Below are 27,357 nucleotides of genomic sequence, written 5' to 3' on the forward strand. Positions count from 1 at the left end.
TTGTAGGAATTTAAAAAATAGCTGAATGGGTAGATGGGCAGGTTTTAGGAGAGAAGGACATGCTAGGGCAGATGACTGAAGCTGAAGTCGTAAGGAACATAGACTATCTGCAGGGAAATGAGCCTGATCTGAGTTGAGCAGAGGAGTACTGAGTAGGTAATGTCACTGCATGCTATGGATGGCTTGGAAAGACAAGCAGGAGAATTTAGACTCAATGTGAGTGGCCATCCTTTCCACTCTCTGCTCCGGACAGGCCTGAGGAAGTCAGGAGAATGTGGACCATTGTGACAACACGGAATGGAAAGCAAGCACAGGTCACTGAAAGGCATTTTTAAAGGAGAAATGGATGAGATTTGGTATCTGAAGAGCCATGGATCATGAGGTAGAGAGATGCCAAGACAACTCCAATTTTCAAACACAGGCAGTAGGTGTAGTATAGGAACACGAAGAGGGAAAACTGATTTACAATGCTGGATTCGACTTGCTAGTGAGGTGTTCAAGCGGAAGGTATCAAGTGAACAAAATATAGCATTTGGTGGAACCTAATAGGTCTCTGATAATATTTTGTAAATATCCTTTGATTAAGTAACATAGAGATTCCTTCACCTTCTAGGTCCAAAGCCTTTTAGGGAATTATTGGATAGTAGCCAATACTGTTATTTTCCAAATCAGTATTTTCTACCACACCAAATTTTCATGGTATACTTAGACTAAAATTTTTAATTTTTCTAATAACTTGACAGATGACATTTTAAATAACAGCAGTAAATTTTGCTACTCTGTTAATGAGAAGAAGGATAGGGAAAACTTTTCGTTTGCACATACTAATAGGCATACTTTTTTTTTTTTTTTTTTTAGGGAAGGCTTCTATTATTCAACAGTTACGAACAAGGACTATCAGAAGTTTGGGGCATCACCTTCAGATCCTGTGCATTTTGAAGTGGATACTTCTCATGAAAAATTAGAAAGCATGTCAAAGTCAGATACCGTGAATGTCAGCAATCTTTGTCAAGGCTTAACGCTCTCAGATTCTCCCATTTGTATGGAAACCACCAGTACCACTTGTGACTTGCCTCAGGTATGCATTGCTTATAAGTTCCAGGAGGCTCAGATGTATTCAGAATTCACATTGTCTTCCATATGAAAACTTCTTCAAGTATATAAGGAACAATAAAAGAATTGTCAGTGGACATATAACAGAGGGGAATACAAGGTCTGGTTTTCCCAGTTTCACTGGTGTAATATATTTTGACCAGCCAGGGCAACATGGTGAGACCCCATCTCTACTAAAAATATAAAAATTAGCTGGGCATGATAGTGAGCACCTGTAATCCCAGCTACTCTGGAGGCTGAGGCAGGAGAATTGCTTGAATCTGGGAGGCAGAGGTTGCAGTGAGCCAAGATTATGCCACTGCACTCCAGCCTGGGCGACAGAGCAAGGTACATTTTTACACACACTGTTAAAATCCTTTCTAGCCTCATGAAGTCCCAGGAGTGCAGCCAGGGGACATGACCACAACAGTTCAGTTACATAGCCAGGACAAGAGCCCAAGGAAACTGACGTCTAGTCTAATGCATCTTCCACTTAAGTCAGTATGAAATGATTCAGTTATCACTCATAATGACATTGACAGCACCCTGCATGTAGATGATAACTTTCCTATCTTCATGAAAATGCCTAGTTCCCTTTCTTACAAAATGAAAGATTGTAATATCCTAATATCTTCATGAATGTTGTTCTAAACATTTGATAGTCGGTGACATCTGATTCCACTAAATAGGAATTTATAAAAATACATCACAGATATATGCCTGTTTTATATATCTTCAGTGTTAATAGATTGGAATAACAATGATCTTAATGCTGTTTAGACTAGATTTAATAAACATCAAAGAATTATCAATAAGATAAATACACTAGGCCGGGCGCGGTGGCTCACGCCTGTAATCCCAGCACTTTGGGAGGCCGAGGCAGGTGGATCACGAGGTCAAGAGATCGAGACCATTCTGGTCAACATGGTGAAACCCCGTCTCTACTAAAAATACAAAAAATTAGCTGGGCATGGTGGCGCGTGCCTGTAATCCCAGCTACTCAGGAGGCTGAGGCAGGAGAATTGCCTGAACCCAGTAGGCAGAGGTTACCATGAGCCGAGATCGCGCCATTGCACTCCAGCCTGGGTAACAAGAGCGAAATTCGGTCTCAAAAAAAAAGATAAATACACTAACACAGATCCCTAAGTTTATAGTCACATGATTTGACTTACTGAAAAACCATAATTTTAAAATAGCAAGCTATTTGACATTCTTGTTTAATACTGTAACTCTGTTAGCATAGTTTTACAAAAAGGGAGCCAAATATATGCTGGGGAAAGATACTGGAAAGTACATTCTATCACATTCATTACAATGAAATATTCTAATAGAATTACATAGCAATGTGCAAATACCTTTAGAAGAAGCTTATGATGTTTGAAGTATTAATATTAATGCCTTTTTTATTAATACAGAATGAAATAGAGAATTTTGAAAGGGAAAATGAGTATAAATCCACACTTTGTGAAGATGCTTATAGCACACTAGACAATTTGTTAGGTGGTAAGTATCTATTTGTTAGCAATATGCAAAAGAGAGAAAATTTTTTTATGATCTGTGGTAATAACAATAGCCAGGTATTGTGCTAAGCACCTTATGTACATTCTCACACTTAATCCACAAACAATCTTATTGAAATAAAGATTTTTAAAAATTGAAGTAAGGGCTGTTTTTATCTTCATTTTAGAGATGACTTAAATAAGACTCAGTATCTTGCCCAGGATTGTGTAGCTTTAAATGAATGAGCCATGATCAAGTCCCAGTCTCAGACACAAGAATTTTCTACTATACAAGTATCTTTAAATGTGTGTTGAAGTTGGGTGTGGTGGATCATACCTATAATACCAGTGCTTTGGAAGGCCAAGTGGGAGGATTGCTTAAGCCAGAAAGTCCAAGGCTGTTATAAGCTGTGATCATGTCACTGCACTCCAGTGGGCAATGAAGGAGAACCTATCTCTTGAAGAAAAAGGGGGCACTGATTGCGGTGGCTCATGCTTGTAATCCCAGCACTTTGGGAGGCCAAAGCAGGTGGATCATCTGAGGTTGGGAGTTTGAGACCAGCCTGACCAACATGGAGAAACCCTGTCTCTACTAAAAATACAAAATTAGCCAGGCGTGGTGACACATGCCTGTAATTTCCAGCTACTCAGGAGGATAGGGCAGGAGAATCACTTGAACCCTGGAGGCAGAGGTTGCCGTGAGCCGAGATTGTGCCATGGCACTCCAGCCTGGGCAACATGAGCGAAACTGCATCTCAAAAAAATTAATAAATTAAATAAAAGACCAGGTGCAGTGGTTCATGCCTATGATCCCAGAACTTTGGGAGGTCAAGGCAGAGGATTGCTTGATTCCAGTAGTTTGAGACCAACTTGGGCAACATGACGAACCCTGTCTCTACTAAAAATACAGAAAATTTTCTGGGCGTTGTGGCGTGTGCCTATAGTCCTAGCTACTCTGGAGGCCTAGGTGGAAGAATCACCTGAGCCCACGAGGCTGACACCACAGTGAGCCGAATCACACCACTGCACTCCAACATGGGCAACCACAGTGCGACCCTGTCTCAAAAATAAAGAGATGTGTGTTGATGTAACCCCAAATCTGTACAGTGAAAAAAAGTACTGGGACATTAAAGTGTCACAAAATGAGGAAATCTGGGAACTTATTCTTTAGGAATGATTATGCTGATTCTATTATTCAGGATACATAAATTAAGTAGTAAAAGTAAAATGGGAATGGGAAGAATGAATGCATATGGGCTTCAGTACAGTGGTTATCTCTGGGGAGGAGGAAAGTTAGATTAAAATGATCATTAATTTGTAACATTTTGTTTTCTTATTTGCTTCTGATTTAAAATAAATCTGCATAATTTGTCATATTGAAAAATAGTATAGTGTAGCATTTAGAAGTAGTAGTCTAGAATCTCAGCGCTGTGACCTTAGACAAGTGACTTTAACATCTCGTACACTTCAGTTTCCTAATCTCTAAAATAGAGATAATAACAGTACTGACATCTTGGGATTTTTTTGGGATTAAGCGCGTTTATATGTGTTTTCTATTATACTATCCCTGTCCTTTTGAAACATTTTATAATTTGAAACATCTTAAAGTTAAGACAAAAGAATTTTGAAGGTATCTCGAAATTTGTTGTATCTGACCAGAATTACATTTAACAAGCTTTTTGAGCAGTCATTTGGGAACTTCTTTCCCCCACATAAAAAGTTTTGTTTTGTTTGCTAGCACAAAACCATGCTAAAGTCCACACAGTAAGGTTGAAATAATACATATTTCTTAAGTGGCTACAGCAGTTTATTTGATAAATATAAATATAACTGTTACTGCCCAAGTTTATGGTCTGCACATTTTTATTTCCTTCTTTCTCTTTCTTATGAGATAACAACATTGAAAATTACTCAAAGAATATACTAATTCAGCCAGTTGACACTATCAGCATATCTTCCTTGAGACGATTTGAAACTGTTTGCAAATTCCCCTGGGTAGAAACAGTTGATGATGAAATGACAGAGAAGCCAGAATTTCAAAGTCAAGTATATAATTATGCAAAAGACAACTATATAAAACAAGACTCATTTAAGGAAGAAAATCCAGTGGAAACTAGTGTTTCTGCAAATACAGACCAACTTGGTAACGAGTATTTTAGACAGCCTCCTCCTAGAAGCCCACCTCTAATCCATTGCAGTGGAGAAACGCTGAAAGTTACAGAAAAGTCACTGGCTAAAAGTACTGCCAAGGAATCTGCTCTCAGCCCCAGTCAACCTCCAAGCTTCTTATATAAGGAAAGTATACACAATACTATTGTGAAACCATTTTATAAAGAGAATAGTTCATCTGAAATTTAATTATAAAGCAGAAGAGTAAGATTGTGATGGTCAGTAAAGCCTATGGAGTATTAAAAGGATACATATAAAATACATATATATAAGGCTGTGCACGGTGGCTCATACATGTAATCCTAGTACTTTGGGAGGCCAAGGTGGGCAGATCACCTGAGGTCAGAAGTTCAAGACCAGCCTGACCAACATGGAGAAACCCTGTCTTTACTAAAAATACAAAAAAAGTTAGCCGGGCCTGGTGGCAGGAGTCTGTAATCCCAGCCACTTGGGAGGCTGAGGCACGAGAATCACTTGAATCTGGGAGACAGAGGTTACAGTGAGCAGAGACCATGCCACTGCACTCCAGCCTAGGCAACAAGAGTGAGACTTCGTCTCAAAATGAATTAATTAATTAATTAATAATTAAAAATTTTTAAATGTGTGTGTGTATATATATATATATATATATATATATACACACACACAAATAGATAAAATATATATATACACACACACACACATATATAATCTGAGACTTTTCCAAGTAGTGTTAAATCACCTAGTAAATCACCAGGGACTTTGCTTCTCCAAGGAAAATGCATTCTGAGATCTTAGCCAATTCAGAAATAAATTTTTCTAATAAAATCAAGTTCATACTTAAGGATTAGCTCTACCAAGTAGTAATTTTTCTAAGGATCAGGACTCTGTCTTACTCACCCTTTTATGTACCCTTGCACCTAAATGGTTCCTTGAATAAGCTTTTTTTACTATAATTTTTTTTCATCGAAAGCAATTTTATTAGAGACATAAAGAAAGAAAAGAATGGCTGCGCCGGGTGCGGTGGCTCACGCCTATAATCCCAGCAGCACTTTGGGAGGCCGAGGTGGTTGGATCACGAGGTCAAGAGATCGAGACCATCCTGGTCAACAAGGTGAAACCCCGTCTCTGCTAAAAATACAAAAATTAACTGTGGGCATGTTGGTGCGTGCCTGTAGTCCCAGCTACTCGGGAGGCTGAGGCAGGAGAATTGCTTGAACCCAGGAGGCGGAGGTTGCAGTGAGCCGAGATCGTGCCATTGCACTCCAGCCTGAGTAACAAAAGCAAAACTCGGTCTCAAAAAAGAAAAGAAAAAGAATGGCTGCTGTGTAGACAGAGCAGCCTGAACATAATAAGCTTTTATATTTGTTGAATCAAACTGGCTGGAAGTAGCGACATTTACAGTAATGGAAAGGTTAAAAGGAAGGAGTGCAGAGGCACTAATTAATTTTTCAAAAGATTTCTCTGTCATGCTGGATTTCTGTTGACAACCAAAAATACTAATTTTTCTGTTAAAGTGAAAATATTAGTTTATCCTTTGGTTTATTGATTCTGAGCACACATGTAGTATCCTAAGAGCACTGAAGATACCAACAGTATATATTCTGTGTACTTCCTGAATCCAGGGAGATACCAACACTATATAATCTGTGTACTTTCTGAACAAAAATAAAAGTACTAGAAATTGTTATGGGCAAATAGATAAAATTCAAGAATAGTATAAGTAATACCTTTTCTTTTTTTGTTCTTGTTCTGTTTTGTTTTTGAGATGGAGTCTTTGTTGTCCAGGCTGGAGAGCAGTGGCATGATCCTCAGCTCACCCCAACCTCTACTTACTGGATTCAAACAATTCTCCTGCCTCAGCCTCCCAAGTAGCTAGGATTACAGGCATGTGCCACCACACCTGGCTAATTTTTTTTTTGTATATTTAGTAGAGACAGTGTTTCACCATATTGACCAGGCTGGTCTTGAACTGCTGACCTCAAGTGATCCGCCCACCTTGCCTCCCATAGTTCTGGCATTACAGGTGTGAGCTACCACACCTGGCCAATAATACCTTTTCAATGTGAGTTTGATGGGAAATGCTGTGGCTATAATGCCTTATTTACAAGTATGAGCAGTTTTTTCTTTTCTTTTTTTTTTTTGAAAGTAGATGACAGCATTTAAAAGAACGTTATTCATCCATGTTGATTTCTGGAAAACAACATTTTAAATAAAAATAAGCTTAAATAGGGTTTCTCAAGATTGTTCTTTCCTCTTTCCATTGCATTTAGCCGTTTTTCATTCAGTCAATAGATACCTTTAGGTATCTGTTACATGCCGGGTGTATACTATATGTTAGTTAGGTAATGGTTAGACAAAAAGATGTAGTTCTTGTCCTGATGAAAACAGCATCCTACTAGAGGAGATAGTCATTAATCAAATAATCACACATATAAATGTAAACTTGCACCTATGATAAGTTCAATAAATTCCGTGAATAAAAGTTACATATAAAGTGTATGTAGAGCATGTATAATGCTATATAAAGTTACATACTAACTTGCAACTGTGATGTGTTATAAGTAGGATGGGCATCTATGATAAAGAAACTACCCTGATCAGGGAGTCTGGGGAAGCATTCCTGAAGAAATGATCATTGAGCTGAGCTCTAAAAGATGAGTAAGAGTTAATTAGGCAGCTATGGGTGGGAGAGCATTCCATACAGAAGAACGTCTACAAATCCTGTGGCCACAGGAAGGATGGTACCTACTAGGACCTGAAGGAAGCCCTGAGTCCAAGAAGATCAGAGTTGTAGGGAGTAGGAGGGGCATAGCAGATGAAGACAGAAAGGTGGTGTGGGTCAGATACTGTTTTAGTTCATTTCTTACTGCTGCAACTATATCATAGACTGGGTAATTTATAACGAATAGCAGTTTATCTGGCTCACTGTTTTGAAGTCTAGGTGTATGGTGCCAGCATCATGTGAGGGTCTGTGTGTTGTCATTCCATGGTGGGAGGTGGAAGGGCAAAAGAGGGTGAGACCGAGGGAGCAAGTGAAGGCCAAACTCACTTTTATAACAAATTAACTTGTGATAAGTAACACACTTCTGTGATAACAACATTTAGTCATTTTTATTCACCTCTTACTAGGCCCCCTCTTCCAACACTGTTGCACTGGGGATTAAGCTTCTTCTGGCACATGCACTTTAGGGAATCCATTTAAACTATAGCAGATATCAAGAGGAAGATATTAGGGCCTTGTAGGTCTCAGTAATGATAGTTATCTTTATCCCGTAACAGTGAAAAACCATTAAGATACAAGGTTCTGCAGAAGGGTGAACTCGAAAAACAAAATGCAGAGGTCCGTTGTCTCTGAATTCCAGTCTGTTACTCAGACTGGAGAGCAGTGTGATGATAGCTCACAAGCAATCCTTCTGCCTCAGCTTCCCAAGGAGCTAGGACTAGAGGCACATGCCAGCATGCCCGACTGATTTTTAAAAGATTTTTTTATAGAGATAGAGTCTCACTACATTAACCAGGCTGGTCTCAAACTCCTGGCCTCAAGGGATTCTCTCACCATGGGCTCACAAAGCGTTAGGATTACTGTGCCTGGCCTGGGTTTTCAATGTCATATTCATTTCACCATTTCTTACCACAATTTACTGTCTTTTAAAATTCTTTATTATTATTATTATTTTGAGACAGAGTCTCACTTTGTCACCCAGGCTGGAGTGCAGTGGTGTGATTTCAGCTCACTGCAGCCTCTGCCCCTTGTGTTTAAGCAATTCTCCTGCCTCACTCAGCTTCCTGAGTAACTGGGATTACAGGCATGTGCCACCACACCTGGCTAATTTTTGTATTTTGGGCAGAGACAGGGTTTCACCGTGTTGGCCAGTCTGGTCTTGAACTCCTGACCTCAGGTGATCCACCGGCCTTGGGCTTTCAAAGTGCTGGGATTACAGGTGTTAGCCACCTAGCCTGGCCTACTGTCTTTTTATAACATCCCCAAAACCTATATCGTGGGCATAAAGTCAATCGTGAGGCATGTTCTTCTGCCATTCTAATGTTCCTAAGAGTCACAGCATAATGAGGTAATGGTCTAAATGTGGAATAAAAAAATATTCAAAAGAGACTGTTCCTCCCTAAAAATCCAAACTTTTGGCCCAGTAATAACATGTAAAGAAAAAAAGAGACCTTGCAGTCTGTAAGGTAATTGATACATTTATTTGTCTGAGTTCATTTGAAGTCAAATATCTTATATCTGTGCAGAGAAGTTTGCATGATAGAAAATGGTAAGAATATAAAAGTTTAATCTTCCTTTTGTCCAAGTTGGTGGGATATTTATCTGTCATCTACCTACTGCCTGTGCTCTGCTGTGCTATTAGATGCTGTACGAACATTTAGCAATTAATACATAAGTATTAATTTTTGTGAATAGGCATTATTATTGGAAGTAGGTACTATTGTTATTTTATAGTGGAGGAAACCAAACAGGGGATCTATTAATAGAATTCAAGGCCAGCTCTGTCTGACTTGAAAGCTTACGGCCTTTCTACTCACTCACACTTACTTTGTTTACTGTAATTTACAGACTTCAGTTCCTTCAAAAGAAATACAGAATTATGGGGAGATTCCTGAGATGTCAGTCAGTCACCAAAAGGAAGTCACAGCAGAGGGTATGGAGAGGCCAGAAATTGTCTCAACTTGGTCTCTAGCAAATATCTTCTGGAGGAGTAAAACATCTCAGGAGAACTGCAAGATGCCTGACATGGAGCAAAGCACTGACAGTTTACAACCTTTGGAAGAGGACATGGCTTTAAATGAAGTCTTGCAGAAATTAAAACATACTAACAGAAAGCAGGAAGTGCGAATCCAAGAACTCCAGTATAGTAATGTATATTTAGAGAAGAGAGTTAAAGAACTACAGATGAAGATTACCAAACAACAAGTGTTCGTTGATGTCATCAATAAGCTAAAGGAAAATGTTGAAGAATTAATTGAAGACAAATACAAAATAATGCTGGAGAAGAATTATATGAAAAAGACATTGCAGAATTTGCAAGAGATTTTAGCTAATACCCAAAAACGTCTTCAGGAATCCAGGAATGAGAAGGAAATGTTACAGCTTCAATTTAAGAAGATCAAGGCTAATTATATGCATTTACAGGAAAGGTACATGGCTGAAATGCAACAAAAAAATGAATCTTCAAGTCAGTATTTAGAGATGGACAAAGCCTTAAGCAAGAAAGAAGAAGAGGTAGAGAGACTGCAACAACTCAAAGAAGAAATAGAAAAGGCCACAGTTTCTGCTTTGAACTTGCTGAAACAGGAAAAAGAGACCCAAGAACAAGAGTTCTTGTCTTTACAGGTGGAATTCCAGAACCGTGAAAAGGAGAACCTAGAAGAAAAACAGAAACTAAAATTTAGACTTGAGAAATTGCTCGCACAAGTTAAAAATTTGCAATTTATGTCTGAAAATGAAAGAGCTAAGAACATAAAATTTCAGCAGCAAATCATTGAAGTTAAAAGTGAGAATGCAAAACTTAAACAGCAGGTTGGAAGGAGTGAAGAGCAAAATTGTGTCCCTAAATATGAGACAGCTCGGTTAAAAGAGCAATTAGAGGAAGTCATGAAGTCAGATATTACCAAGGTATCAATGAAAATTCTAAGTCTCTACTGCGGAATCTCAAGCATTTCTAGGTCTGGTGATGCATATTTAGACATGGCACTTGCTTAGATTTGTTTGCAGAAAGAATTGTTAAAGAAAGAAACAGATCTCAGCACTTTGGGAGACTGAGGTAGGAGGATCTCTTGAAGCTAGGAGTTTGACACCAGCCTGGGCAACATAGTGAGACCTTATAGCTACAAAAATTTTTTAAAATCAGCCAATCTACTATGCATGGTGGTGTGCACCTATAGTCCTATCTATTCAAGAGGCTGGGACAGGGGCACTGCCTGAGTCCAGGAGTTCGAAGCTGCAGTGAGCTATGATTGTGCCATTGCACTTCAGCCTGGGAGACAGAGCAAGATTCTGTCTCAAAAAAAAAAAAAAAGAAAGAAAGAAAGAAAAGAAAAACAGGTACGGAAACAGCACAGGTTTGAATAAGTTTATTTTGGTTCGTGATTATTCAAGATTAACAGCTCTTCCTACATTCTGTGATTATTTTGGTAGAAGTGATAGTTAACCTGGCAGTTTTGTGGGTACGCATCGCGAATCGTCAGAAGCATCTCCCAGCAGTTACCTTTTTTTTTTTTTGAGACAGAGTTATCACTCTGTCACCCAGGCTAGAGTGCAATGGCACAATCTTGGCCCACTGCAACCTCTGCCTTTGAGGTTCAAGCAATTCTCTTGCCTCAGCCTCCTGAATAACTGGGATTACAGGCATGCGCCACCACGCTTGGTGAATTTTGTGTTTTTTAGTAGAGATGGGGCTTCACTATGTTGGCCAGGCTGGTCTCAAACTCATGACCCCAAGTGATCCACCCGCCTCAACCTCCCAAAGTGCTGGGATTACAGGTGTAAGCCATCGCACCCAGCCCCAGTGGTTACCTGTGAGAAAAGATTTTCTAAGTTGTCTCTCAGTCCTGTTCATCAACAAAACAAAATAATACAATAGTATGTTTAGTTTACAAGACAAACCTGTATCATATACTAGTTTTATACATGTAAGAACAGCATCAGAACTGTATCAGTATGTTTGGAGAAGCAGTAATCTTTTATTACATGTAGTTCAAAAGGCTTTTTTGGCAGCCAAAAACCTGGAAACATATTCTGGAAGTGATAATTTTCACAAGACAGAGCACAATCTATTTCAGTTGTGTAGGCCTGCCTTAAAGTATGTATAGTAAAATCTTACTAACTAGCTACTTGGAAAGAAGACTAATCTGAACTAGAAAAATGTGTAAGTTTTTTTTTTGTATTGGGCTTATTTATTTATTTTTTTAAGATGGAGTCTCACTCTGTCACTCAGGCTGGAGTGCAGTGATGTGATCTCTGCTCACTGCAACCTCCGCCTCCCAGGTTCAAGCAATACTCCTGTCTCAGCCTCCTCAGTAGCTGGGATTATAGGTGTACACTACCACGCCCAGCCAATTTTTTTTGTATTTTTAGTAGAGACATGTCGGCCAGGCTGGTCTCAAACACCTGACCTCAGGTGATCCGCCCACCTCAGCCTCAAAGTGCTGGGATTACAAGCATAATACACCACACCTCGTCTATTTTTGTATTAATTTTAATAACTTGAACTGATGTTACCTTAAGATGCCATGAGTGGACCCTCTTTTATGAATCTATAATTATTTTAAGTATTATTTACAAGTAAATGATTCTACTGTTTTTAAGGATTCTTAGGAAAATATTCTTTCCTAAATTAAAAAAAATTCTAAGATCTAAGAAAAGAGAATTATCTAAGCCAGTGATTTTCAAACTTGAACATTCTTCAAAATTCCCTGAAATGTTTGTTAAAACACAGATTGGCCTGGGCGCGGTGGCTCACGCCTGTAATCCCGGCACTTTGGGAGGCCGAGGTGGGCGGATAACGAGGTCAAGAGATCGAAACCATCCTGGTCAACATGGTGAAACCCCATCTCTATTTAAAAAATACAAAAATTAGCTGGGCGTGGTGGTCCGCGCCTGTAGTCCCGGCTACTCGGGAGGCAGAGGCAGGAGAATTGCTTGAACCCGGGAGGTGGAGATTTCAGTGAGCCGAGATTGCGCCACTGAACTCCAGCCTGCTGCCTGGCGACAGAGCAAGACTCTGTCTAAAAAAAAAAACAAAACAAAACACAGATTGCTGGCTCTACCCTAGAGTTTTCTGATTCAGTAGTTCTGGGATGGGGCCTGAGAACGTGCATTTCTAGCAAAATCCCAGTTGTTGATGCTGCTGGTCCTGGGACCACACTTTTGAGAACCACTGAGACCTAAGCCACCTTAAATTGAGCTCCTAACCAAATCATGATGAATTTTGAATTGGTAAGCTCTGAATGAACTAGTTTAATTATACAGAAATTTGGCATGGTATATACTTTTCTTCTTGAGCTTTTTTTTTTAAGTTCCTTATTTTGACCAATTTCCCTAACATTCTTAATTCATATTTACTTTGCTTATAGTTTTGCTTTTCATGAACTCTAGTTCTCTTTTCTCTAAATATGGTCTGGGAGTATCTGTGAAATCAAAAGTATTTTTATAGTAATATTAAGACATTGCCCTTTTTACTCTCATTTTTTCACATGTGTACAGTGGAGTTTTCCAGAAGCTACCTGATGTGTGATGATGTAATTGCTCTCATGACTGATGGAATGTGTGAAGCAAATATGAGAATCCAGTTGTCTTCAATTAAGCCAGCATTAAAAATATTTGCAAAAAATGTAAAACAGTGCCACATTTTCACTTTTTTGTTTTGAAAAATGTGATAATTGTTTTATTTAAAAATGGTTATTGGTTGGGCACTGTGGTTCATACTTGTAATTCTAGCACTTTGGGAGGCCAAGGCAAGAACATTGCTTGAGCCCAGGAGTTCAAGACCAGCCTGGACAACATGGCAAGACCCGATCTCTATAAAAAATTTGAAAAATTAGCTTGGCGTGGTGGCATGCACCTGTGGTTTTAGCTACTGGGGAGGCTGAGGTGGGAGGATTGTGTGAGCCTAGGCATTTGAGGCTGCAGTGAGCCGTGTTCCCACTACTGCACTCCCACCTGTGTGACAGGTTGAGACCCTGCCTCAAAAATCAATCAATAAATAAATTGTTATTTCTGTTTATGCATAATGGATTTATTGCTGCTTTAAAAGAATTAGTAAGCAAATATTTTTAAATATCCTCAGTTTTAATTTCTAAAGGGATCCTAAGGTCAAAAAGTTTGAGAACTATCACCCAAGGTTTTTAAATGTGGGATTCCATTCATTCAGCATTTTACTTAAAAGACATTTCAGGTTCTTCATCTTTATTTTGACAAATGTGAATTATGTGCATGTAGGATACAAAAATGACACAGTCTAACCTGCTCCCGGATTGCTTACCTTGTGAAGAAAAGAGCCTGAATCCTGACGATAGCAAAAGATCTTCTCAGCTGGACTCCGAAGTGCACAGACTTCTGGCTCTGATGGTAAGACGTCTTACGTGCCAGGTAATAAAACATATATATCAGATATTTTAGTAGGGGAGGAATAAATACTGGAGTTGGACTAAAAGAGAGGAAATAAAGGAATTAAGTTGTGGAAGAAAAAAATGAAGAATTGAAGAAAAAATACAGACCCCTAAGCCATCCAGTTAGCCCTTCTTTGCCCCATGCCTTCTTTCTGTTTACTTTCTTGAACACCTAATTTTCACAAGTGTACAGAAAGATAAAATGTAATAAGATAAAGAGAACCCCTTTATTTAGTACTTCCCACATTTCAGAGATGCCCTCCCAGAGCAGTAGTCTTGTACTCTGGGTCAGTCTGTGCCTAGTGATTAGTAATTGTTCACATTAATGAACTGTTTGCCCAATCTAAATATCGCTTTTGGTTATGAATGGAGGAAGGGCAGTGTAGAGTTGTGTACATTAGTAGAATAAAAAGTGAAGATGCTGTCAGAGGAGTTGACATGCCAGCTTCATCATTTCCTAGCTGTGTAACTTGGCCAAGTAACCTAACCTCTACTTCAGTTTCCTCATCTTTAAGATGGGGGAATGATACTGCTGTCCTCGGAGCCTATAAGCACTGCATTTAATGAAAATAACTAATTAAATGACATGCATGGCCGCCAGGTGTGGTGGCTTACGCCTGTAATCCCAGCACTTTGGGAGGTCGAGGCAGGTGGATCACCTGAGCTCAGGAGTTCGAGACCAGCCTGGCCAACATGGTGAAACCCCATCTCTACTAAAAATACAAAAATTAGCCAGGAGTGATTGTGTGAGCCTGTAATCCCAGCTACTTGGGAGGCTGAGGCAGGAGAATCACTTGAATCCAGGAGACGGAGTGAACCAAGATCGAGCCACTGCACTCCAGTCTGGCAACAGAGTGAGACTCCATCTCAAAAAAAATAATAAAAATAAAAAAATAAATAAAGGACATGCACTCAATAGATTCTAAAACTGGCTAGCTCTCTTTCTTCCTCTTCTATTATTGTACATTTCTTAGATCTTAAGTGCACTCATCTGAGCCAGAAATTGGGGATGTGGGTTTGTTATGTTCTTGATCCAACACAAATCCTATTTCTGTTTTATAGTAGCTAAAATTTATTGAGAACTAGTGTGTGTTGCATGCTAGAAACTGGACCAAACATTTTATATGGAGATCGCAAAGTGGTAGCCCACAGGCTCTGTCCACCTAAATTTTGTTTTTTTAATATTTAAATTTTTTACATCTTTTTTTTTTAATGTTTTACCTTTCCTGTGGTGCTGATAATATTTGGATTTGGATGTGGCACAGATTATTCTTTGCTGCAAACTTCTCCACCCCACCTTGTCCCTGCAAACGTTTGCTTATTCACCATATTTGCTCAGGTTTCCTCTGTCTCGGTGCTGGCTGCTTTTCTTTCACAGTCTTATTTGCTGGTTGCTTCTTTTCTCCAGACTTCTCAATGATAGGGCATGTCACCAGCCTTCTTAGATCTCATCCTGCCCCAAAGAAATATTCTCTGTTTCCTTATTCTGTACCTCCTACCCCCACTGGAACAGAAGCCTTCAAGATCAGAGGCTTGTATGTAACGAGGCATATTAGCCGTGCCTAATACCTAATATAGGTTTAATTTCATAATGGGCACTCATCAAGTATTTACTGATTTCCTGATCTTTTCTTGGGAGCACTTTACTTTCCTGTCCTGATTTTCATGGATTATCTCATTCAATCCTTACATCATTCTTTGTATTCTTAGGCTTTTTTTTTTTTTTTTTAACACAGAGAAACAAACCAAGGGTTAGAATAGTTAAGTTTATTTGTCCAAAGTCTCACATATGATTAAGTCACATAACTCAGACACAACCTATGCACTTTTGACCCCTACGTTATATTGGGACAAGTACCTTCATTCAGGGTACCCTTAAAATACCTAGAGTTTTAGTACTGTTGAGATGTCTGATTGTTCTGGTGTCAAGTATAACAATCTGTTTAAATTCAAATTTGTAAACTGACTAGACTAAGGAAGGGGAATGTACGTATTAATATGTAAGCATGCATAGTTATTATAGATGAATATTACCTTCCTGGGAACTACATGAGTCTGTTCCAATAATGACATGTACAAGTGAGAATCAATATGAAGTCTTGGGCCAGCCGCAGTGGCCCACATGTGTAATCCCAGCAGTTTGGGAGGCTGAGGCAGGTAGATCACCTGAGGTCAGGAGTTTGAGACCAGCCTGGCTAACATGGTGAAACCTCATCTGTACTAAAAATACAAAAATTAACCAGGTGTGGTGGTAGGCACCTGTAATCCCAGCTACTTGGGAGGCTGAGGCAGGCAATCGCTTGAATTCAGAGGGTGGAGGTTGCAGTGAGCCAAGATTGCACCACTGCACTCCAGCCTAGGTGAAAGAGCGAAATACTAACTCAAAAAAAAAAAAGGAAGTCTTTCCGTACTAATCCTGTATTAGATGCCTTCTGATGAGTAATTGAAAAATGGAGTTTACTATGATTTTACCTCTTTGGACTTGCTTATTTATTGGAAGATTTTTTGTTTCTCATGCATTTTTTGGCCTTGTTTTAGCTTTCCTAAAAACTTTTTCATCTAGTTTCTGAAACTCTTACCCTTAGGACGTCACCAACTCTGATGCTGAACATTTCGAAGAGAGTGAGAAAGTTAGTGATATAATGCTGCGAAAACTGAAGAGTCTCCATCTTAAAAAGAAAACTTTAGATAAAGAGGTATTATATTTATTATTCATCTAAAAATTATATTATTTTCAGTGAAAAAATAGTTAAAAGGTACTGTTAAAGTTGGAATCATTTTAAACATTATTTTGGGGGCCAGATTGGTCTTACTGTGCCCCTCACTAAAGAAATAAAATGTTCAACATTTGACTTGTTTTATTACTTGTCTCTATTGGAAAATCTCATTCACCTACAAAAGATTTAGTATAATAATTTTTTTCATTTTTGCACAGTAGTACTGATTCCTGAAGTGTAGTTTATTTTGACTTTCTTAGCTCAATTTCAAACTTCATCCTTTGGAATAATAGAAACATTGAAAACAATTTTATTTCTCAGGTGGGTGAAGGGTAAGGGCAGAGGTTCTTGGATTTTCTTTAGTTACTCTTCTCTTTCCTTCCCTTTCCTTTGCTTTGCTCTTCTTTTGAGACAGAGTCTTGCTCTGTCACCCAGGCTGGAGTTCAATGATGTGATCTCGGCTCACCGCAACCTCCACCTTCCATGTTCAAGAGATTCTCTTGCCTCAGCCTCCCAAGTAGCTGGGATTACCAGTGCATGCCACCATGTCCAGCTAATTTTTGTATTTTTGGTATTTTGGCAGAGACAGGGTTTCACCATGTTGACCAGGCTGATGTCAAACTCCTAACCTCAGGTGATCCATCTGCCTTGGCCTCCCAAAGTTCTGGGATGACAGGTGTGAGCCCCCACACCCAGCCTCAATTACTCTTTACTTAGTGTGGTGGTTTAGAGATTGAAAGATAAAATGAAGAGAATTAAATAGGGAATGTTATAACAGGATGTCAAATTGTACCATTTTGAATCTGAGAGGAATGCAGAAATGACAACTTTATCTGGTTAAAGGAATCAAAACAAATTCAAACCTGGAATCTTGGGTCATAACAAATTCGGTTCTGTAGCACTTGTCTGAACTGATATGTTGCAGAGGTTCCTGGGGAATCTCTCTGCCTCCTAGCCAGCCTGTGGAGGACAGGGCCAAGGTATGAGCGCAGCCATGCAGAGAAACGACTAGCTTCCACTTCTGTAAACAGCTTTCAAAAATAAGCCCAACTGAGGATATTACAAAAATAACATTTCAGGCTGGGCACAGTTGCTCACGCCTGTAATCCCAGAATTTTGGGAGGCTGAGGCAGGTGGATGATCTGAGCCCAGGGGTTTGAGACCAGCCTGGACAACGTGGGGAAACTCCATCTCTACAAAAAGTACAAAAATTAGCCAGGACACAAGTGGCACACACCTGTGTCCCAGCTATTCCAGAGGCCGAGGTGTGAGGATCACCTGAGTGCAGGGAGGTTGAGGCTGTATTGAGGCAAGTCTAAAACCCTGTCTCAAAATAAACAAACAACAAAAATGACAAAAAGCAAATAAACAAAAAACTTCAAAAATATTTACTTCAGATATTTATATTATTTTGGTTAATTTCTGTGTAATTACGGAAGTACTGACAGGTGATATGATGTCTGCAGTTTGATTCAATGAAGGGGGTTGGAGGGAAGATGGCAGTGATTGAAGATATAAATGACATTGACCATTAGCTATTAGTTATTGAAGCTGAATGATAGTTACATGGGGTTCATTAAAGTTTTTTTCTCTATTTTAAATATTGTAAAGTTTTCATAATAAATAATAAAAAATATTTTGTGCCCCACACTTCACTAATCATTTTGGAACAGTTTGAATATTGGATATTAAGATTATTATACTGAAGGAACAAATAAGAAATGATTATAAATTACACCCATTGGCTAATTTTTTTTTTTAAAGAAGAATTTTAATAGCCTGACTGTAACAACAATTGTATGTTAGGATAACTCCTTGGAGACTCCAAAACCATCCCAGGTTTGATGATTTGCTGAAGGACTGTGAGTCGTCCAAACTGCTGTGACTTACCACAGCAAAGGGTACAAAGCAAAATCAGCCAAGGGAAAGACACAGGAGCATCATCCAGAGGAAGCAAGACGCAAGCTCCCAAGAGTCCTCATGGAGTTACATGGGATGCATTTCATTCGCCCCAGCAATGAGTTGTAACCACAGATGCAGTGCTACCAGTGAGACTTCTTAGAGATCCAATGCCCTAGGTTTTTATCAGGAGCTGTTCACATAAGCATCCTCTGCCTAGTATGTATCAAAATTCTAGTCCCCTGGAAGGAAAGCAGATGCTCAGCTTAACTGAAATGCTTTGGGCAAGTAGGTTAAGCACCATAAGCCACTTACATCAGAGAATGGTGGAAAACTTCCCGCAGCCCCTTTCCAAATGCTAGTCACAGGCAGCTTTGCCAGCAGGCCTCTCTAAGCCTAGCAGTCTTAGACCTACTGTGTGAATTTTTCCTAATGACAGCTGTAAAAATATTTTTTTCATATGTTTTTTGAAGGCTAGAGGTTAGACTGTGCATGGTTTTATTATTATAAATATTGGAATGTAGTTGTATTTCCTCTCTAAAATACAAAATGTTTTTCTTTTTTTAGCTACTCAAACATAAAGATAGAATCACAACCTTTAGAGAGTTAATTGCTAATGAAAAATCATTTCAAGATCATACTACTGAGGTGAGCTTAATATACTATATACTGTCTTTAACATAAGAATGTACAATTTCAGATATTTATGTTCTTTTGGTAAATTTGTTGAAGTCCTTCTAGTTCTAAGTTCTACACTTATGATTCCAGCCACTGACAATCTCTTTGACTTTTAAACTAATAAAGTACTTACTGTCAAATATTCCAAGGAATATGAAACTATTGAAAGTGAGAGGAAATATATTTAATCTCAGGTCACAGACTGTGATTCAGATGAAGCCAAGAGTGTCCGATATGTAACTACCTTGCTGGGAGCCAAACTGGATAAGTACCACAGTCTAAATGAGGAGCTTGATTTCCTGGTAAGGAAGACCTTTTGTTGCCTTGCTATTATTTTTATACACTACGTTATTTTACTAACAAGTTTAAGAAATTATCATCCTTCAAAAAATTGGCCTTATTAAAATGGTCACACACTGGTATTGTGGCATTATTTACCCATAAGAATATAGAATTGAAGTTTGCATTTTTGGATTTTGAAATTTTAAATATTGTTCTACCTCGCTTCTGTTTAACCAGATTTATTTCTTTCCAAATGCATAAATTAAAAAATGCATGCTGTTTTTTCATAGTAAATGAAGTACACTTAATACTCTTGCATATGCTACAGTGTAGCTGTGTACAACAACCGTGTTTAAGGTGTGCTTTAGGAACTAACACTCATAGTTGACTTTAGATGGCATTGTAAAGATAAAGGCAGATAAAATAGGAAAAATATGTTAGAAGAAAATGAAAATGTGATCTTAGAATCTAGTTATAGACCAATTTAGGAATTCAGTTGGATCTCATTAAATGAAAATGGCTAAAAATTCAGTAACATAATGAATTTTTATAGGCGTTAATTAGCTAAGTCTACCATCATATTTTTTAAATGATTAAAAAATAGCATTCTCTACTAAATTCATTAGATATATATTCACCTTTAATAGAAAAGAAAGTGTCTAATAATGTGAAGGTTCAAAGCTTTCCTCTTTTCTAATTTTTTTTTCATTTAAGAAGCAATTACTGACTTCCCAGAAAAGATTAAACAAGCTAATCACTAAGGAGATAGAAAGCAAAACAAAACATAAAACCTGCTACTAAGGAATCTAGAAAAGAAATTAAGAAATTATCATTTATTTTAATAGATGTGATAGTGGTATGATTGTGTTTTAAAATCCTTATCTGTTAGTATTACATTTGGGTTTTTTTTGAGACAGAATCTCCCTCTGTTGCCCTGCTGGAGTGCAGTGGCACAATCTTGGCTCACTGCAACCTCTGCCTCTCAGGTTCAAGTGATTCTCCTGCATCAGACTCCTAAGTGGCTGAAATTATAGGCACCTGCCACCATGCTTAGCTAATTTTTGTATTTTTTAGTAGAGGCAGGGTTTCAGGCTAGTCATGAACTCCTGAGCTCAGGTGATCTGCCCACCTCAGCCTCCCAAAGTGCTGGAATTACAGGTATGAGCCACTGCGCCCAGCCTGTTAGTTATTACATTTTGAAAGTATTTATGAGTGAATTAATATGATGACAAGGTTTGCTTTAAAGGACTCCAGTAGAACAAAAAGGTAGCATAGTAGGAATAGAAAATGTGGATAATTGTTGAAGTTATGTGATAGAAATATGGAGGTTCATTATATTATTCTTTAGTCTTGTGTGAAAATTTTCAAGACAAAAAGGGTTTTGTATACTTTATGGTTGGCGGGCCTCTCTGCCATTGACCAACCTCCTAAGGAAGAGACTAGGGTCATCACTAGAACTTGGGTCACACAGGTGGAAGGACTGTCCAGCCAGATGGAATCTGACATCTTTAGTTTACATAAGAATATGTCAACCTTACCATCTGTTTTCTTGTTCTCTAAAGCATCCTGGCATTTTACAGTAGTCCTTCTAGTACTCTGACCCTATTCCTCACCTTCCTGGTTCTGATGTTCCTAATTTTCATTCTAAAGCAAGTATGGGAAACAATATTTGCACTAGGGAACCTTGCTGAAGGATATCACATCAATCTATTTCCTGACCAGCTCTTAGAAAGAGCTTGTTGGCCGGGCCCAGTGGCTCCCGCCTGTAATCCCAGCACTTTGGGAGGCCGAGGCGGATGGATCACAAGGTCAAGAGATCGAGACCATCCTGGTCAACATGGTGAAACCCCGTCGCTACCAAAAATACAGAAAATTAGCTGGGCATGGTGGTGCGTGCCTGTAATCCCAGCTACTCAGGAGGCTGAGGCAGGAGAATTGCCTGATCCCAGGAGGTGGAGGTTGCAGTGAGCGGAGATCGTGCCATTGCACTCCAGCCTGGAGTAACAAGAGGTAAACTTCGTCTCAAAAAAAAAAAAAAAAAAAGAAAGAAAGAAAGCTTGTTTAGGGCATTCTGGCGCGGAGCGGAGGTGCAGCTCGGCTTCCCCCGACACCCCTCCCCCTCGGGCGCCAGCCCCACCCCTCTGCCGGCCTGGCCGACCCCGCCGTACTATTCCTTGCGGCGCGAGCCCGGGGCAGCTCCGGGCGCCCCCCAGCAGACCCCCATCATGGGTAGCCAGAGCTCCAAGGCTCCCCGGGGCGACGTGACCACCGAGGAGGCAGCAGGCGCTTCCCCGGCGAAGGCCAACGGCCAGGAGAATGGCCACGTGAAAAGCAATGGAGACTTATCCGCCAAGGGTGAAGGGGAGTCGCCCCCTGTGAACGGAACAGATGAGGCAGCAGGAGCCACTGGCGATGCTATCGAGCCAGCGCCCCCTAGCCAGAGTGCTGAGGCCAAGGGGGAGGTCCCTCCCAATGAGACCCCCAAGAAGAAGAAGAAATTCTCTTTCAAGAAGCCTTTCAAATTGAGCGGCCTGTCCTTCAAGAGAGCCAGCGCCCCCTAGCCAGAGTGCTGAGGCCAAGGGGGAGGTCCCTCCCAATGAGACCCCCAAGAAGAAGAAGAAATTCTCTTTCAAGAAGCCTTTCAAATTGAGCGGCCTGTCCTTCAAGAGAAATAGGAAGGAGGGTGGGGGTGATTCTTCTGCCTCCTCACCCACAGAGGAAGAGCAGGAGCAGAGGGAGATCGGTGCCTGCAGCGACGAGGGTGAGGGCACTGCCCAGGAAGGGAAGGCTGCTGCCACCCCTGAGAGCCAGGAGCCCCAAGGCCAAGGGGGCAGAGGCTAGTGCGGCCTCAGAAGAAGAGGCAGAGCCCCAGGCTACAGAGCCATCCAGTCCCTCAGGGCCGGAGAGTGGCCCTACACCAGCTGAGCAGAATGAGTAGCTAGGTGGGGGCAGATGGGTGATCTCTAAGCCGCAAAAACTGTGCTGTCCTTGTGAGGTCACTGCCTGACCTGGTGCCCTGGCTGCCTTCCTGTGCCCAGAAAGAAAGGGGCTATTGCCACCTCCCAGCCACGTTCCCTTTCCTCCTCTCCCTCCTGTGGATTCTCCCATCAGTCATCTGGTTCTCCTCTTTAGGCCAGTTGAAGATGGTCCCTTACAGCTTCCCAAGTTAGGTTAGTGATGTGAAATGCTCCTGTCCCTGGCCCTACCTCCTTCCCTGTCCCCACCCCTGCATAAGGCAATTGTTGGTTTTCTTCCTCAATTCTTTTCCAAGTAGGTTTTGTTTACCCTACTCCCCAAATCCCTGAGCCAGAAGTGGGGTGCTTATAGTCCCAAACCTTGAGTGTCCAGCCTTCCCCTGTTGTTTTTAGTCTCTTGTGCTGTGCCTAGTGGCACCTGGGCTGGGGAGGACACTGCCCCGTCTAGGTTTTTATAAATGTCTTACTCAAGTTCAAACCTCCAGCTTGTGAATCAACTGTGTCTCTTTTTTGACTTGGTAAGCAAGTATTAGGCTTTGGGGTAGGGGAGGTCTGCAATGTGAAACAACTTCTTGTTGTCTGTTTTTCTCCCATTGTTGTAAATAACTTTCAATGGCCAAACCCCAGATTTGTACTTTTTTTTTTTCTAACTGCTAAAACCATTCTCTTCCACCTGGTTTTACTGTAACATTTGGAAAAGGAATAAATGTCATCCCTTTAATGGTGCTTTAAAAAAAAAAAAAAAAAAAAAGAGCTTGTTTAAGAGCTGCATCTCTGAAGGATTATCTTTGCAGTTTTTTCATTCCTCTGGTAGTAATCCTCAGTTTAAAAAAAATACATTTTACATCGTGCTGAAATATTTATATGCAGACACACACACAGCTGAAACATTGTGTTTTTAAATTCTGTTTTGTTCTGTTCTATTTCATTTTTTTATGTTGGTCATAAATTCATTTTTCCACTTAAGAAAGAGTCATAACCTGAATCACGTTGATGATCTGAAAGCTGCTGCTTGGAACATACTATTTTGGCCCTCGCAAAATTACTTTTACTGAGTTGTTCTTTGGTGTCTACCTTGACATACTTTCTTTCTAAGCTGACACTACCAGAATGTAAGACAACCCTATATGAGGAAAATGTGTTAATGTAAGTAAAAGCCTCGTGGGAAACCTTGAATTATGACCTAGATAGAGCTAAATACACTGGCTTTGCCATATGGCCAGGCCACCTGCATCTCAAATCATGGAAGGCCTCAGGTGTGTGGTAGCAGGATAATGGCACCTGAAAGATTTCCACACCGTAGTCCCCAGAACATGACAAAATGGACTTTGCAGATATGATTAAATCAAGGGCATGGAGATGCACAGGTAGATTATTCTGCATTATCAGGGTTGGTCCATTGTAATCACAAGTTCTTAAAAGTAGAGGACCTTGCTCAGACATGTCAGAGGGAGATTTGACTGCTAAAGAATATTCAAAGTACAACACTTGCTGGCTGTGAAGATGAAGGGAGGGGACCTACGCAAAATATATGGGCAGCCTTTAGAAGCTGGAAAGTCTCCCTTAAGGCCTCCAGAAAGGAACATAGCCCTGTTAACACTGACTTTAGCCCAGTGACACCTGTGCCAGATTTCCCACTTACAGAACTGTAAGATAATGACTTTGTGTTGTGTGAAGCCACTAAGTGTGTGATAATTTGTGATAGCAGCAACAGAAAGTAAATACAAGATGTGTTGACCTCAATTGTTTAGTGATTTGGATTTCAGTGCCTCATAATATATTGAAGCAACTTAATATGTTAAAATGTTATTAACTTGGAACTATGTCCACCAATCTGGGATACAGAGAGGACCAAACCCAGGATATCTTTCTCTGGAGGGCTTATGACGGAGCAGTCCCACCTGGACTGAGTGAACCTCATTCTGGCTTCTCTGCCTCTTGGTGGCTGTTGTCCACACTGCCCAGGTAGCAGCTCTCCAAGAGGACTTCCTCTTCTACTGTGTCAAATGTCTGTTGCTGTGGACATGACCCAACGCAGGCATTCAGCCTCTGCCTAACTCATCCCTGACCTTAGGGCCTACATCTTCAAGGCAGTCAGTGAGGCCCATCACCACTTCCGTGGGTCTGCGTCTGTGCTCTGTGCTACAGCACACACGGGCAGGCCACACAGGAAAGGAGGTGCTGAAGAGGTGGGAGAGATAACATCAAGATGCAAGTTAAAACCACAGTGAATACCACTGTACCCCTTCTAGAATATCTAAAATTAAAAAGACTGACTACCAAAGCTTGGAGAGAATGTGGAGCAAATACAACTCTCATTCACTACTGGTTGGGATGTAAAATCGTACAACCACTTTGGAAAACATTTGGCTCACTGCAGTCTCCCACCTCACCCTCCAGAATACCTGGGACTACAGGTGCACATCACCAGCCCTAGCCAATGAAATTTTTTTTTTTTTTTTTTTTTTTTTTTTGTGAAGATGGAGTCTTACTATGTTGCCTAGTCTAGCCTTAAACTCCTGGGCTCAAGCAATCCTCCCACCTCCCAAAGCATTGGGATTATAGACATGAGACACTGTGCCTCTCCTACTCCAAGATATTTACCTGAGAGAGTGAAAGCATATGTTCATACAAAGATGTATGAGGTCTTTGTAGCTTTATTTATAATAAATAGCCCAAATCAGAAAACAGCAAGGGATATTCCAGGCCTTGAACTCAGATCTGGGCCAAGCAAACCTAATAGATACCTATAGAATTCACCCCAAATCCACAGAATATACATTCTACTCAGTACCACATCACACCTACTCTAAAACTGACCACATACTTGGAAGTAAATCACTCTTCAGCAAATGCAAAAAAACGGAGGTCATTAAGAACTTTCTTTATGTACCTGGGTGCTCCTTTATTGGGTTCATATATAGTTAGGATCATTAGCTCTTCTTGATGCATTGATCCTTTTACCATTATGTAACGCCCTTCTTTGTCTCTTTTGATCTTTGTTGGTTTAAAGTCCATTTTATCAGAGACTAGGATTGCAACTCTTGCTTTTTTTTGCTCTCCATTTGCTGGATAAATCTTCCTCCATCCCATTAAAAATCCATTAAAAATATATCAAAAAGTAAAGAGCATCAACATAAAGAAGAATTTACATCAACGAATGGATAAAATAGCCAGTTAACATCAAATGGCAGTAACCCTAAATTTAAGTTGACTAAATCCCCCAGTCAAAAGATACAGCCAAAATCTAACAGTATGCTACATCCAGACCCATTTCACATCCAAAATACACAAAGACTTAAAACAAAGGGTTGGAGAAAGATTTACCAACAAATGAAGGGCAAAAATAAATAAATAAATAAAAAGCAGGAGTTGCAATTCTCTCATCTGATAAAATAGATTTCAAAGCAACAAAGATATAGTGGTAAAAGGATCAATGCAACAATAAGAGCTAATGATCCTAACACCCAGATACATAAGACTCATAAAGAGATTTAGACTCAACGAGACAGAAAATTAATGAGGATATCCAGGACTTGAACTCAGATCAGGAACAAGTAAACTCAATAAATATTTATAGAGCTCTCCACTTTAAATACACAAAATATATATTCTCCACCTTAAATACACAAAATATTGATCGGCCATTATTAATACCCATTTTTAGAATAAAGCTACATTCCCATTCTCTCTCCTTCTTTTTCTTCCTCTTTCTTTCTCTCCTTCACTCCTTTTTTTTCTTTCTTTCAAAAATAAATAAATAAATAAAAATAAATCTTCCTTCATCCCTTTATTTTGAGCCTATGTGTGTCCTTACACATGAGATGGGTTTCCTGAATACAGCACACTGATGGGTTTTGACTTTTAATCCAGTTTGCCAGTCTGTGTCTTTTGATTGGGGCATTTAGCCCATTTACATTTAAGGTTAATATTGTTAAGTGTGAATTTGATCCTGCCATTTTGATGCTAGCTGGATGTTTTGCCCATTAGTTGACGCATTTTTTTCATTGTGTCATTTGGTACATTTTTGGAGTGGCTGGTACTGGTTGTTCGTTTCCTTGTTTAGTGCTTCTTTCAGGAGCTCTTGTAAGGCAGGCCTGGGGTGGGACAAAATCTCTGAGCAATTGCTTGTTCATAAAGGATTTTCTTTCTCCTTTGCTTATGAAGCTTAGTTTGGCTGGATATGAAGTTCTAGGTTGAAAGTTCTTTTCTTTAAGGATGTTGAATACTGGCCCCCACTCTCTTCTGGCTTGTAGGGTTTCTGCTGAGATACCTGCTGTGAGTCTGATGGGCTTCCCTTTGTGGGTAATCCGAACTTTCTCTCTGGCTGTCCTTAGCATTTTTTCCCTGATTTCAACCCTGGTGAATCTGATGATTATGTGCCTTGGGGTTGCTCTTCTTGAGGCATATCTTTGTGGTGGTCTCTGTATTTCCTGGACTTAAATGGTGGCCTGGCTTGCTAGGTTGGGGAAGTTCCCCTGGATAATATCCTGAAGAGTGTTTTCCAGCTTGGATTCATTCTCTCTGTTACATTCAGGTACACCTATCAAGCGTAGATTAGGTCTTTTGACATAATCTCATATTTCTTGGAGGCTTTGTTGGTTTTTTACTCTTTTTTCTCTATTCCTGTCTTCTTGTTTTATTTCAATGAGTTAATCTTCAGTCTCTGATATCCCTTCTTCTGCTTGGTCGATTCAGCTATTGAAACTTGTATATGCTTCACGAAGTTCTCAGGCTGTGTTTTGCAGTTCCATCAAGTCATTTATATTCTTCTCTAAGCTGTTTATTTTAGTTAGCGTCTCATCTAACCTTTTTTCTAGGTTCTTAGTTTCTTTGCATTGGGTTAGCACATGTTCTTTTAGCTCTGAGAAGGTTGTTATTACCCACCTTCTGAAACCTGTTTCTGTCAATTCATCAGATTCATTCTCCATCTGTCTTTGA

General features: G+C 39.8%; 1 protein-coding gene and 1 pseudogene across 8 annotated transcripts in view; both read left to right on the plus strand.

Annotated features, from left to right (window-relative positions):
- Positions 1 to 333: 333 nt before the first annotated feature.
- The window catches only part of CAGE1 (cancer antigen 1), a 56,451-nt gene continuing 29,427 nt past the window's right edge, over positions 334 to 27,357 (plus strand). For 6 of the 7 annotated variants that reach the window (XM_054253719.2, XM_054253721.2, XM_054253722.2 and 3 more), the window contains exons 1-7: positions 334 to 382; positions 859 to 1,078; positions 9,313 to 10,371; positions 13,696 to 13,845; positions 16,451 to 16,561; positions 19,049 to 19,129; positions 19,354 to 19,461. In XM_054253719.2, the coding sequence (XP_054109694.2) occupies positions 378 to 382; positions 859 to 1,078; positions 9,313 to 10,371; positions 13,696 to 13,845; positions 16,451 to 16,561; positions 19,049 to 19,129; positions 19,354 to 19,461 (1,734 nt within the window). In that variant the 5' untranslated portion in view covers positions 334 to 377. Of the gene's footprint in view, positions 383 to 858; positions 1,079 to 2,507; positions 2,596 to 4,482; positions 4,891 to 8,922; positions 8,931 to 9,312; positions 10,372 to 13,695; positions 13,846 to 16,450; positions 16,562 to 19,048; positions 19,130 to 19,353; positions 19,462 to 27,357 lie in introns of all 7 variants that reach the window. The other variant, XM_054253724.2, reaches the window with a different exon arrangement.
- On the plus strand, positions 21,538 to 23,161 carry LOC100896145 (MARCKS-related protein-like; annotated as a pseudogene). The gene is made up of 2 exons (XR_013533779.1): positions 21,538 to 21,903; positions 22,028 to 23,161. The product of XR_013533779.1 is annotated as an MARCKS-related protein-like (transcript).

This window comes from Callithrix jacchus, chromosome 4 (genome assembly GCF_049354715.1).
Source record: "Callithrix jacchus isolate 240 chromosome 4, calJac240_pri, whole genome shotgun sequence".
NCBI lineage: Eukaryota > Metazoa > Chordata > Mammalia > Primates > Cebidae > Callithrix > Callithrix jacchus.